Genomic DNA, 13,970 nt, shown 5'->3' on the forward strand with positions numbered 1-13,970 from the left:
AAAACACTTTATCAATTAAAAAAATCTATTCACATTTTCACGACAGTACTTGAAGGCAGCACTTGTTTCATTCTCGTGTATCTATCGCCACCTATTGACGGAAGCTGGTAGCATCATTTCACAGCAGTCTCGATGAAAAAAGACTTGACATGAACTGGAACAACCATACTTAACATTCTCGGCGGTTTCACTTATTCTAACACAATATCCGCTGAACCACATTCATTTTTTTCCCGCATTATGAAGCTGCAACATCACGCAGGGCAGCAACAACAGACAACAGCGCCCCCTGGCTGCATGCACGGACCCCTGCACGACGCTGGGAATAAAAGCTCCATCATCCTCCTGCGATGCGAGCATCGTTTTGGTGGAGATAGGGCATCCTCCCAACCCTTCGACACCAATGACTACCGACTAGGGTCGCACATTAACGGATAAACAGAGGGGAAATCAGGACAGCATTATGGCGAAACACCGCAAAGACAGAGACAGCTGGGGTGAGTGTACGTACATTTGATAATTTCATGCTTTTCCTTGACGCGCATACATATTTTTTTTCTTATTGCTGCCGAGGCGAGGGTGTAAGCAATGCAGCCAATTAGATGTTTGTTTTCCACCATGAAGGGCTTGTTGTTGTTTCGAGAACATTTTTATTTTCATCCTCATTATATCTCATGAAATTGATGGTTATAAAATTTTTTTTATGTTTGTCAATGCGTGGATGTCGGTCAATCAAGCATATCATATTTCTTACTATTAAAATCTTACGTGGAAAAAATGTTTTCAGTGACAGGAAATACTGTGTCCAGGCCCCAACGGGCCTGAAAATAACCTTCTGATTTTATTGTCACACTGAGCTTCTTATGATGCTGTGTGGTGCATCTGGCATCAAATTATGTAATGTTGCATCAGTAAATAGCTTATCAGCATCATCTTTATCCTGACTGCTATCATGATCATCACCTCCACCACCATGATTATAATGATTTCTGATTGCCACTGACATCACTCTAACTTTAAACACAGGCCAAAAGGGAGGAGAGAATGGGACTGAATGACTGAACATCAAGGTTGTGGAAAAGGGGAGGAAATGCTGCTATTTGTCATTAGAGAGTTTATCTGGTTTGACCCACTTTGAGCAGACAGGATTTCTGACGTCTTGCTTTAAGAGCAGCAGCAACATGATCTGGTTAACTGGCCACAGGCTCGTGCCGAGGCCTTTGCAGGAGAGTCAAACTGACAGTCCTCTTCAGGCCTGAGAGGGAAACCTTGGCCGATTCCTGCTTAAATTATTCACCGTGCATTCTTGGCACCCTGCGTTAATCTTTTAGCACGCTCCCAAATTTTGCTACTCCTTAATCTGTCACAGTGGCATTGTGACACTCACAGTCATGCTTAAATTGCAATTACAGCCTGGAAATTAGCATCACAGCCTCACAGATGGGATGGAGTGATACCTCTGTGTGTGTGTGTGTGTGTGTGTGTGTGTGTGTGTGTGTGTGTATTTTCAAAAATCCTTTTGTGCTTTGTGCAGAACATACATAGTCAGACACAAGTTTGTTGTGAAGCATACATATCATGAATGGGGTTTGTGCATCAGGACGATCATGCAGCTTGCACGCTCTATATGAGACAGCAGAGATTGGAAACACACTGAGTCACTGCCAGGAAAGCGCCAGAAAAAGCTCTGAATGCACATGATCTCATTGGACACAAACAGATGGGATGGCTAGCATGGCGTGATTCATTATTAGTATTAACAAGCTTGCAGGCGATGCTATTGATCTGCTGCAAACAGGAAGGAGTAATGGACTCAACTTTCCTGTTTCGTCCCGTTAATGGACCACTACGTTTGCCTCTTATCGCTGGGAATAAGTTCTGGCTGATCACTCATATAATAACATTTTAGTTGACTTTCCAGAGCTCATTACGAGTAGGAAATATCAGCAACGTTATCATTTCTTTGCATCAATGCAACCATATTCAAAGTTAAAAATATGTTCAGTTAATTTTCCGTCTTTCAGGTCTCTTTCCCCCCTCTGATTTGTCCTCCAGGGTCCCTTAGTGATAAAAATGTCTATGACTGGAGCTCAGAGGAGGAGGAGCCGGACGGACGAGCCCGGCCTGTGCAAGTACTGCTGGTCAAAGATGACCACACCTTCGAGCTGGACGAGGCTGCGCTGAGTCGCATCCTGCTGGCCGAGGAGGTCAGAGACCGAGAGGTGGTGGCCATCTCTGTGGCCGGAGCTTTCCGGAAGGGCAAGTCCTTCCTCATGGACTTCATGCTGCGTTACATGTACAACCACGTACGTGTCTGTGCAGGTGACGGGGTCACGGGCGGGTTTTAAGACGAGAGAGACCTGGGCACAGACTCCTACAGAGGAGCAAGACAAACACACTTTGTGGTAGTTTTGCCTATTTTTCATGTTTTTTCATGTCTCTTTGTGGTTGTTTTCCCCTTTTTGTAGTTATTTTGTGTCTTTTTGCAGTTCCTTTGTATTACTTTGTGGGATTTATTTGTCTTTTTGTGGTCACTTTGAGTTCCTTCCTGGTCATATGGATGAATTACTAAAAGGACACAGGTGTCAGAGCCCCTCTGGCCCTCACCTGCAAAAAGTCACTTCAATTAATAGGCACTGATTAAGAAAAGACACAAAAAGGCCACAAGGAGATGTAAAGGAACTGCAAAGAGACACAAAATGAACATAAAGAGATACAATGATCTCAAAGAGACACAAAGTCACGACAAAGAGGCATGAAATGACAACAAAAAAAGACACAAAACAACAAAAAATCACAAAATGACGAGGAAACAAAATGACAAAAAAGACACAAAATAACCACAAAGACACACAAATGACTACTAAGAGACACAAAATGACATCAAACAGACACAAAACAACAAAAAGACAAAATGGCCTCAGAGAGACACAAAATAACTAAAAAAATGAGCAAAAAGAGACACAATGACAAAAAAGACAACATTTAAAATAAATAAGATGCGGTACATAAAGTAATCAAACAAATTCAGTTGGTTTAATAATAAAATGAAAATAAATGAAGAAAAATTGCAAACTAAAGGAAATAAATAATGGACAAAAATGGAAAATAAATCTAATATATGTTTTAGACTCATTTTTTGAGGTTAAAAGGATGTCTATTAAATATTTTGGTACTGGGATGGGTTGGTTTGCATGGATTCTAATATATTTCTTTTTTGTTTGTAATTATTGTGACCGTCAACAAGCTAGAAAAGCAGCAGACCACAATCACACCAAGCATCCCACACTTAGAATGAAAACAACAAATTTAAATCCACTAACACTTGTGATCCGGCTGTGCTCAGGCATCTGAAGGCTGGCTCGGAGATGCAGACGAGCCTCTGACCGGCTTCTCCTGGAGGGGGGGCTCAGAGAGGGAGACCACCGGGATCCAGATCTGGAGCGAGGTCTTCCTGGTGGACAAGCCCGACGGAAGAAAGGTGAAGCAGTGGAGAGTAGATTATCACAGTGCAACAAGGTGTAATGAAATCTAATTAAATATGACAGAGATACGTTATTAACCTTTAAAAAATATTTTATTCATCCTGCCAACAGGTCTGCTCCTCACTTTTATATTCACGTAGTCACACACATTCACACATAGAAGTTAGTTAAAACACACTTTAAAGAAGCAATTTTCGCATTTAGACTCTTATAAGTAGCTGATTTTACTCCTGCACAAGCCAAATGTCTCTCATCTTTAGTCTGCATAGTAGGCGGCAGACAAAAAAAGGAGTGCTACTGTTGTCAGCTTTAAATTTCATCCTTATTTATTGTGCTTATTTTGTTAAATCTGAGAACTTTTGGCTATTTTCAAGATCTTTTCTCCATTTAAATCTCCATCAAAACCAGATTATCTCGCTGCTTCCTTGCCCATTCTTCCTGCCTGCGTTTCCGTACATTGAAGGACTTCCTGCATCTCTCTAATCCCTCACACACTCCATTACAGCTCACTTCACAGAGCCTCATGAGAAGGGTTACCTTGCAGCACATGTCAGTGTCTTCGTCTGTCTCATTTCACAGGTGGCTGTGCTGCTAATGGACACACAGGGCACGTTTGACAGCCAGTCGACTCTGAGGGACTCAGCCACAGTGTTTGCACTGAGCACCATGATAAGCTCCATGCAGGTACAGTGACTTTCACCCGTCTGACCCATCTGCACTTCAGTGCAGGCCGTGCATATTTATGTTAATGAATGAATATAGGTTTGCATATTTAATCAAGCTCGCAGGGGAGTTTTAGAGGCGGTCGGTTTGTACAGCTTTGATCCAGACTGAAATATCTCAACTACTGGATGCAGAAGGAAAGTCACGGAGCATCTAAATCATTGGAATTCATCTGAATTGGGAATCTGGGAACGCTGAATATTTTTATGAAACTTTATGGAAATCTAATGCCACCGGGAGTTTGACATTGTAGTTTTGAGTGAAATGTCTCAAGAACTATTAGATGAAATTTTGTAAACACATTCAAGGAAGAATTGTAATCCATTTATTTTGCATCTAGTGCCATTGTACGCACAAATTTTTAATTTGTCCACACTTGTTTACTCCTCAACTCCTCCTTCAATGGCAAAAAGATGTAGCAAGATTTAGGGTCAACTTTAATATCATTTCTTTTTAAACAACGTTGAGAAAAATGACAAATAAATCTACCTTGTGCCTTGTAATATGCAAATATTAGCATGCTAATATGCCAGACTGAGATGGTAAAAGCCCACAAACCAGCAATACTCATCTTACAGCCCAGTCAGATTAGGCTCCAAACACACACAAAAATCAGTGTTGGCTTTCTACACTGAATGCACACTTTAACAAAAAATAAAAATTTAATTAGAATATTTAATGCATTTTTTTTTTTTATACAAAGAATCTTAATGCAGAAATTGCCTAATAGTAAAAATGACAATACATGGACTTAACAGACCTTTTTTCAGCAGAGACATGAGATTGTTTTTCATACTTGATAAATTATATCAATAAACAAAGTGATGCTTTAAAACATGTTACGTATGTATTTTGTAATGTTTTTCATCACATCACAACTCAAAATATCCTCAATTTTGGAAGTATTTCCAGACAAAAGGGGTTGAAATCCTCCTGATCTCCTCCTAATTTTAAGTTTAATCACTAAGATGCATATATTGATATTAGCTTTTAGCTGAAAACACTAACACTCACAGAGCCGTTAACGTGGCCGTAGACTTTAATATTTTTTGTTCTTTGACTGTTCTTCAAGTTTCACATACCAAAAATAATCTATTTAGTGGACGTACTCTTAAAATCTGTTTCAAAAAAGTTCAACTGTGAATGAACGGTCTTTTTCAGGTTTACAACATCTCGCAGAACGTACAAGAGGACGACCTTCAGCACTTGCAGGTAACGCTGTCGACACTGATCCATACCGGAGAGCTCAAAGAGGAGAGTGCAGATATGAAACCTTTTGCTGGTCAGACATGATGCATATTATTATTTGGCTATTTGCCTTTTCACAAACGTAAATGAATAAATATGAATATATCACTGAATCCAAATTCTGGCCCATATAATTTCTTACACCGTAAAATCTGACAAGTTGATCTTAACTTAAAATAATCTTGGAAACTGATTACCTTGAAAAAGTAAAGTAAATATAAATGTTTATTTTTATGTTTACTTTACACATACGTGTTAAGATTACTTGAAATACTTAATTTTGTGAAGTTGTTACAAAAAATGACAAGTGAAATTACCTTTCTAAGTTTACTTTTACTTTTTAAGTTTACTTTAGATCTTTTAAAAAGATAACTGTGATATTTTAACATTTAACATCTTTATTCATTTTGTCTTATTTCAGCTTTTCACTGAGTACGGCAGACTAGCTATGGAGGAGACTTTCCTCAAACCGTTCCAGGTACTACAAATCATTTTCGCTGGCTGGATGGATTTGCAACAGTGTGCTGATTGCATTCAAATGTCAGGAAATGACATTTAAAACTATTATTGGTGTTTGCTTGCAGCATCTTAAGATATTGGATTGAGGTTTGTTTTAAGCAGAAATGTAACGAGCAAAGAAAAGTTTAGATACCGAAAATTATTTGAAAGTGTGTGTCACTCAAAAATACTGTGAATTATCTGTATGCACTATTTGAACATACAAGATAGCCGCTGACATGCATCACGTTAGCTTTTTTTTCCATCTCAGTCAATGATCTTCCTGGTTCGAGACTGGAGCTTTCCCTACGAGTTTCCTTACGGACAGGAGGGAGGCATGAAGTTCCTCGAGAAGAGACTGAAGGTCAGCTGTCTCTGATAACATGCTATTTTAAACAATCGCTGTCCAGATTCATATCAAGTGGACTAAAACAAACTAATGCGCATTTCAAATTTGACTTGTGGTCGTGTTTGCGGTTTAGATCTCAGAGAACCAGCACGAGGAGCTGCAGAACGTGCGTAAACACATCCACTCCTGCTTCACCAACATCTCCTGTTTCCTGATGCCTCATCCCGGCCTCAAGGTCGCCACCAACCCAAACTTCGATGGAAGAATTATGGGTACTCTTCCTCTATCTTACAAAATTCAGTATTTCATGAGCAGTTTAAAGTTTCCTGTCAAAGGTTTCTGACTGTGAGGGATCATCAGAGGCAGGTCTGAAATGGAGGCATTTAAAAAAAATAAAATAGACATTTTTGAATACAGCATGACCGGTTACAAAATTTAGAAGACCTGACTGCAAAGAATCATAAACATGTATCTACAAATCTAAACAATGGCCTGAATTTCAGAGGTAAACAAGTGTAAATATGTAACCCTGCAGCCACTGCAGAGTAGTTATGAACTGTGCAGGAGCAGGTGGCGCACTGGAGAGCTCAGGGGGAAAAAAGCTGTTTGCTGCTCTGAATTGCTAAATCTTTCACATTTATGTCCCGCTCTTCCACACATGCCACCAGAAACCGAATATAACCGAGCAAACACTGTTGAGTTTCAGCGCACACACACTGTACACACTCACCAGTCTTTGCCTCTGCGTCTAGAGATCGACGGCGAGTTCATAAACAACCTGAGGATTTTGGTCCCGTGGCTTCTCAGCCCTCGTAACATCGACGTGAAGGAGATCAACGGCAGCAAAATCACCTGCAGAGGCCTGCTGGAGTATTTCAAGGTCAGGACAAAAAAGACAAAAAAACATGTTAATATGAAACTCACAAAACGACAAACCACTGATATTGTTTTTTTTCTTTTAAAGCTAAAAGTTTACATTCAAATCGTCAGCTCAAATCCACCTGTTTGTGTTGTCCCTGTACACTGGACGTAGTCATAATGTCCTTTTATTATGTGTTAGTAATTAAATCCAACAAATTTAGATTACCTAAAGAGTAACTTTGGAGTTTGTCAACCTGGACCCTAACATTTTTTTAGATTGGTTCAGTATTAAATGAGCCAGCAGCAGCGACACAGGCTTAAAAATATTTGTTTTTTTGCCACCAACAGGTTGAGGGTGAGGGGATGTCGTATGCTGTAAAGGCCTTTGAGGCAGGTTTGTGATGGGCTTTGATGAGCTTTAAAAATAAAATTGACTTGACAATGATAAAACCACTATTTTTTTTTTAAATGAAGTCTGGTAGGATTGGTGAAAGCAATTTTAGGGCTGTTTCTTTTTAAACAATAAGAATCTTACTCTTTAACAAGAAGGTCTTTCTCTGAGTCTGTTGTCGGACACCTAGAATAATAATCTGAGTCTGTCAGGGGCAAAAACGCACTTTTAGTGGACGTAAATTGACGGTGCTCAAATGTCCTAAATGATTTCTAAGTGTAAAACTGGACCAGTTCCAAAATTGTCACTCCCATTACTCACTAAGACACAAAAACATGGGAAAATAAAGTCCAGGTTGAAAAATACCAAAGTTCCTCTTTAATTTACAGGTTGTGTTACTTTCCATGCTGTTTTTCATCCATGTGTTTATTTTAGGCATACATCAAAATTTACCAAGGTGAGGAGCTGCCACATCCAAAATCTATGCTGCAGGTACATTTTCTCCATCTTCTTACATTTACATTGCAAATTCCTTTACTGCTTTTGCCTCAATAAAATTTAACGTTAGTATTTATGTCTGTATATATTATTTAGAACCATTTTTTATATCCGAGTCCTAAGTTTTTGTACTTGTGCTGCTATGAGACATATCGCTGCACAGGATCAATAAAGTTCATCTTATTTTATCTTATATTACCTTAAAATAAAAGATGACTGTGTTTTCATCCTCCTCCTCTCAGGCAACAGCAGAGGCGAATAATTTGGCAGCAGTCGCAGCCGCAAAGGATCTGTACAACAAGAAAATGGAAGAGGTAAGTGAAACTGAATTTTTCAAATCACCTGTAACGCTGAATGTTTAATCTTTATTCAGTGACCCTCTTCATTCTGTCCTCAGGTCTGTGGGGGTGACCGGCCCTTCCTGGCCCCCAGCGAGCTGCAGACCCGACACAGCGCCATCAGAGAAGAGGCCCTGCAGGTGTTTCGGGGTGTGAAGAAGATGGGAGGCGAGGAGTTCAGCAGGCGCTACCTGCAGCAGCTGGAGGGAGAGATTGACGAGGTGTTTGTCCAGTACATCAAGCACAATGACTCCAAGAACATTTTCCACGCAGCCCGGACGCCGGCCACCCTGTTCGTGGTCATCTTTGTCATGTACGTGGCTGCGGGCATCACAGGCTTTGTGGGCGTGGACATCATTGCCAGCTTGTGTAACATGATCCTGGGCCTGGCTCTGATCACTCTCTGCACCTGGGCCTACATCCGGTACTCCGGGGAATACCGAGAACTCGGCGCCGTCATCGACCAGGTGGCTGGTGCACTGTGGGACCAGGTAAATCAACCAAAACATAAACATTAATGAAGTCAGGAATAAATCTGTCTCTGGCTTAATCAATATTTGAATCAGTACTCACCAACTTCACTTCATAAATAATGCAAAATCACCAGCAAGAGTCTTTGCAAACTGCACAAAAAGATGTAAAAGCTTTGAAATGTGCAGAAGCATACAGACAAACCAAAATAAACATGGATACACACAACATGCAGATGAAATTACATCACACAGAAAATGAGCTTTAGAAAGTGCTAAAATAAAATATATAGAGAGAATAAATAGAAGAAGAAATACAGGATATTTTTCCTGATTTTTGTTTTTTTAAAAGATTATATCTAATAATAGTTCCAAGTCATTTCCTTGAGACCTTTTGCTTAAACTTTTTGCAATTTGTGTGACATTTATGCCAAGTTGCTCTTTGACGTTTTTCTCATGTTTTTGAAAGAAATTAAGCCAGTTTTCTCAGGTTTCAGAGGTTTAAATGCTTGTGAAAGGCGTCCAAACGCAGCACAGGAAAAGTGATGTTGATCCAGGTGTTAAAATAATAATAATGATAATAATGACAATAATAAAAATAATAATAACAACAATAATGATAGATTTTATATAAAGAGCGCTTTTCACAATACTCAAAGACACTTAACAGAGACAAAAACAAAGTACAAATACTGCACACTACAGGGCATATCAGTATTTCTGAGTAACTGTCATGATGGTATTTATAAACCACCAGAGGGCGACAGTCTCCTTTAAATCAGTGGTAGAGAAAATAAGACCACATCAGTTTACAGCAATAATAAACTGTTATTGAACATGTCACATGCTGTATAATCATGAACGTACTCACACTATATTTGTATTTTTTTTAATGCCTCTGCAGGGGAGCACAAATGAGGTAAGTGGAGAAATCTATCTGGGAATAGTGCAAATAACAGAAATAATGAACATAAAATAGTATATTTTGGGAAAGTATGGATGGTCTCAAGTTTTCTTTTTCAAATTTGCAAATAAATATGAAACACATTTGTTCTTTAAACTTCTATGAGTCACATTGTGGGCTATTTTTGTCACCATCCACATTGCTCCCAAACTTGTACAACTGTATATCTATACCGACATTATCTTAAAGGAATACTCCACCCCAAAAATGATCATTTGTGTATCAGGTAGTCATCCCTTGATATGCTGAATTTGTTTAAATAAATAAATAAATAAATAAGAAATGCATCTACTCACAGTGAACAACGAAGAATCCGAAAACTGGAAACTTTTGATGAATTGAAGTCATAGAGGTCCAGGTTTCACAACAGCCACGCTATATTGAAACATTTGTTTAAAAATTCAGAAAAAAAACTCATGCAGTGTAATCCAAGTCTCATTTAATCAATTATAAACTCAGTCATTCCCCAAACAGACAGCTCTCTCTAACGGGGAAATGAACTAAAAGTAAAACTCATCCGATAAAAACAGTAAATGAACCATGCTGACGCTTGGAGCTGCTGGTCTACCACTGCCTCGACCGTTTGTTTGTTTGTTTGTTATTGTGTCACTTTGGCGTTTTAAAGGGTTAGTTTGGATTCAACAAAGTCACACAATTACACAAACAAACCAACTGACTGAGGCAGCAGTAGACCTGCAGCTCCTGTGTTCAACGAGGTAAAATTGCAGATTTTGGCAATGAAATCTGGCTTTAAAGAGAGAAGAGATGAGTTTCTTTTTCAGTTCATTACCTCGTTGAGAAAAGAGCTGTCTGTCTGGGAAGTACTGAGCATACGACTGCATAAATGAGACGTAGATTATACCACAGGAGTCGTGTAAAAGTTTGGAAAATGATATTGATGTACTTGTTAAACTCCCTAAGACTTAAATTGAGCAAGTTTTTGGATTCTTTTCTTAACTTGGAGGCATGCGAGAAAAGTTTTCATCATGATTTCAGCATAAAATATGGCAACTAATTGATATACAAATGATCATTTAGGGGGTGAAGTGTTGCTTTAAGTGATTTTAGGGGCTTAAATCCTCTGAATGTAACCACCATCCGTCTCTGCTCCATCAGGCTCTCTACAAGCTGTACAATGTAGCGGCCAATCACAGGCACCTGTACCACCACGCCTTCCCCGGCGGGCCTCAGGTGGAGGAGGTCGCAGAGGAGCAGGACAAGAAGAGAGACTGATTAGATAAGACAGAGGACAGCAGGGACTTCCTGGTGATGGACAGGAGGAGGAGGGACATCCTCACCCATCAGGCACTCTTTTATTCTGGTGTTGAGTGGCGCTGCCCACCGATACATCCACTACTTTAAACCTAATAACGCACTGTTTAATGTTCATGTATAGGCAGAGCGTCCTCTCAGCGGGTGCCTGTTTTCAAGCGATGGATGCCATTTATCATCGTCTCACTTTTCGTCTGTGATAAAACATCACCTGTACAGATACTGAAGTTCTCCCAGAGGAGACCTCGGCAACCTCCAGTCAGCTGTTGATTTCACATCAGGGGCCAAATGCATAAACAATGTGTACGCACACACAAAAACCCACGCTACTGCTTTTCCCTCATATACACTGGTGTTTATAAAGAAGAAATGTACGGTGAGAAGGTGCACACCTCATGCATTCGTACACATGGTTTAAGCGGAGATAGCTGCAGGTGAAATGATAAGAGCAAAATTTAATGTAAGTTGAGAGACGGAAAACAACATTTAAAGGATGTTTGCCGATTTCTCTAATCGTGTTACAATCTTTGCTCTGTGTTCTGAAAAATGTCAATCAAAGGCGCATTTATATAATTCATTTTTAAGTATTTAAAAGTGATTAACTCATCTGTATTTTTATTTACATTTATCTCTGTTAATGATAATTTTATTTTATAAAGTGAAGCATTTTGTAAAGTCAGTTTCAACATGAGCGCTATAAATGAATCATTGATCATTCTGACATTTAATAATTAGAATTAGGGATGCACGATAATATCAGCACATCACTGGTATCAGCCAATATTGGCTTTAAAATTAAATATCAGTATTGGCCAACGTGCTCATTTCTGCCGATATGACAAACAGATATTTATTCTTATTTTTGTAATTGACAATGTGAACAGATACAAAACATAAAGTTTTTAAGTAAGTTGAAGTATTTTCCTCATTTTGCACGATATATGATTATTACATGAACTGACAAATATTGTATTTCATGTCTCCAACTGCTGACGAGACTTCATGATCACTAAAAAAAAGTGTATATATTGACATCGATATAAATGAGATGTTTTAAATCGGCGTATTGTGGATTCCCAGTCAGAATGATTGGGATTTTATTACGATGATGGTTTGCCTGTGATGAATAAGTGAAACAGATGCTACAAATACACAGAGTCGTGTATAATGACAGCTGCTCAGGCACTGTGGGAGAATCTCACTGATGCGACACAATCACGCAAATTAGTCTTTCTTAAAAATATTTTTTACTGGCAGGTCAAATTAACGGTAAATCGGCACAAGTATTGATGTGCAAACCGATGTTTAAGGGAGTTTCTGCATCCATTTATAGTTATCTGTGGGTCCGGAAGTGAGCAACAGTTATTGAGATTCATAAACAGACTCAGGCGTTCACACGGCATATAAATGTGACGAAAAGACTGCACATTTCTGTCTTTGTGCGCACACAAAGCTTCAGTCATGAATCTACACAGAGTTTTATGCATGTGGCCCCGGGTTTTTTCCTCCATCATTTGATGATTTCAAAGTATAGCCAAATCTGTGAAACCCCCATTCGTGACGATTGTTCTGTTCTTTGAAGTTTAGTGCTGTTTATAAGAATATCTATCGACCTGCGATGTTTGAAAGCCAAAATATGTACTGTATGTTAAATAATTGACAAGCATCATCAGCATGGTAAGTGGTTTTAATGTCTGTCATCTTTAAGCTCTGAAACCAGGTATACTTTATAAAGTTTTAATAGTTGTGACAAAGTGGTATCGTGCCATAAAACATGTTTTAAAAAATGATTTCACATCTCCTGCAGCCTGGCTACATGCAGACACTCAATGGCACATTTATTAGTTGTATTTTGTTTTGGAGGTTGATTTCTGCATCAGGGACTCTCAAATAACAGCACCGGGTGGAAAGACAAAAATAGCTCAAAGTTTACACAACATAGCTGACATTATCTCTCACTTTGTAGTGCAGTTTTGTAATTACGCAGTGATCCTCTATATGTTTGGTCTTTGAGGTTGAGGGGGAGAGAGCGTTTTTCATTGTGATGCAGAGGTGGTGGGTGAAAACCATTGTTGTGTTTCTCTCTGAATGTTCGAGCAAATCCGAGGAATGTAGCTATTCTGTGGCCACTGAGGAATCAAAGCTAGTTGTTATTAGGCGGGGCGACAGAGGGCCTGCTTTAGGAAAAAAAAAAAAAAAAAAAAAAAAAAAAGGATCCTCATTCCACATCTCTTTCATCATCTTCACACACTTAAGTTGAATCATCTGTGAAAAAAACTGTTGCATGGTGAAGGAAGCCAGGCCCCGGCGTTATTTTGTGTTTCTAAACCAGCTTGCATTTGTAAACAAAAGGCTTGTACGGTGTTTGAATACTTTGGCTTTGTAGACTGTTACTGTACATTTGTGTGGTTATTGTTTTTTAGCTCAGAGATTAACCCCCGAATCACAGAGCGCACTGTAAAGCATCACACACAGCTGCAGCATCGAAATGTTTTTTTTTTTCTTCTTTCTGGTCATCGACAGTACAGGAACACTGTCATGCATATTTAGCAAGTTTATACTGAGGTTTGACCTCAAGGGTTGGAAATTTAAAGGCACTGCAGCAGAGTGGCTTCTTGAGTCTTCCACAAGGTATAATCAGCATGAGTGAGGCCTTCACACAAAGACCCATCTAAGTCCAGTTTAAGATTCGTGAGGTTTTGAAATCCCATTTCTTCGTTGCCATTCGTGAGTCAGAAAAGTAGCATTTGTTTTCATTGTATTGCAAAATTAAGTCATAATAGATGTTATCTGTTAGAAAAAGACAAATGTATCACAACACATTATTCTTGGATTTAACCATTCATCCCTGAAGCTGCCCCCATCGACACTTA

The 13,970-nt window shown here is 39.1% G+C and overlaps 1 protein-coding gene and 1 long non-coding RNA gene across 3 annotated transcripts; one reads left to right on the plus strand and one right to left on the minus strand.

Annotated features, from left to right (window-relative positions):
- Positions 1-330: 330 nt before the first annotated feature.
- On the plus strand, positions 331-11,655 carry atl1 (atlastin GTPase 1). Of its 2 annotated transcripts, XM_042500690.1 has the most exons (14): positions 331-497; positions 2,056-2,306; positions 3,347-3,481; positions 4,065-4,169; positions 5,370-5,420; positions 5,878-5,934; positions 6,226-6,318; positions 6,437-6,575; positions 7,056-7,183; positions 7,991-8,047; positions 8,296-8,367; positions 8,451-8,882; positions 9,766-9,780; positions 10,942-11,655. In XM_042500690.1, the coding sequence occupies exons 1-14, from the start codon at positions 464-466 to the stop codon at positions 11,056-11,058; spliced, it is 1,686 nt and encodes a 561-aa protein (XP_042356624.1). In that variant the 5' UTR covers positions 331-463; the 3' UTR covers positions 11,059-11,655. The 2 variants fall into 2 exon arrangements, with proteins under 2 accessions (XP_042356624.1, XP_042356625.1); XM_042500691.1 differs by lacking the exon at positions 9,766-9,780.
- On the minus strand, positions 2,297-7,116 carry LOC121953526. The gene is made up of 3 exons (XR_006106518.1): positions 7,034-7,116; positions 3,324-3,454; positions 2,297-2,374 (listed from the first exon to the last, which is right to left on the minus strand). It is a non-coding gene; the product is annotated as an uncharacterized LOC121953526 (long non-coding RNA).
- Positions 11,656-13,970: the final 2,315 nt, after the last annotated feature.

Source organism: Plectropomus leopardus, chromosome 14, assembly GCF_008729295.1.
Source record: "Plectropomus leopardus isolate mb chromosome 14, YSFRI_Pleo_2.0, whole genome shotgun sequence".
Lineage (NCBI taxonomy): Eukaryota > Metazoa > Chordata > Actinopteri > Perciformes > Serranidae > Plectropomus > Plectropomus leopardus.

Excerpts from the sequence above, each read along its gene's own strand:
- atl1 (XM_042500690.1), top strand. The coding sequence starts at position 464 with ATGGCGAAACACCGCAAAGACAGAGACAGCTGGG. Across the intron at positions 4,170-5,369 it reads CCATGATAAGCTCCATGCAG|GTTTACAACATCTCGCAGAA; the intron begins GTACAGTGACTT and ends GGTCTTTTTCAG. Across the intron at positions 6,319-6,436 it reads TCCTCGAGAAGAGACTGAAG|ATCTCAGAGAACCAGCACGA; the intron begins GTCAGCTGTCTC and ends TTTGCGGTTTAG.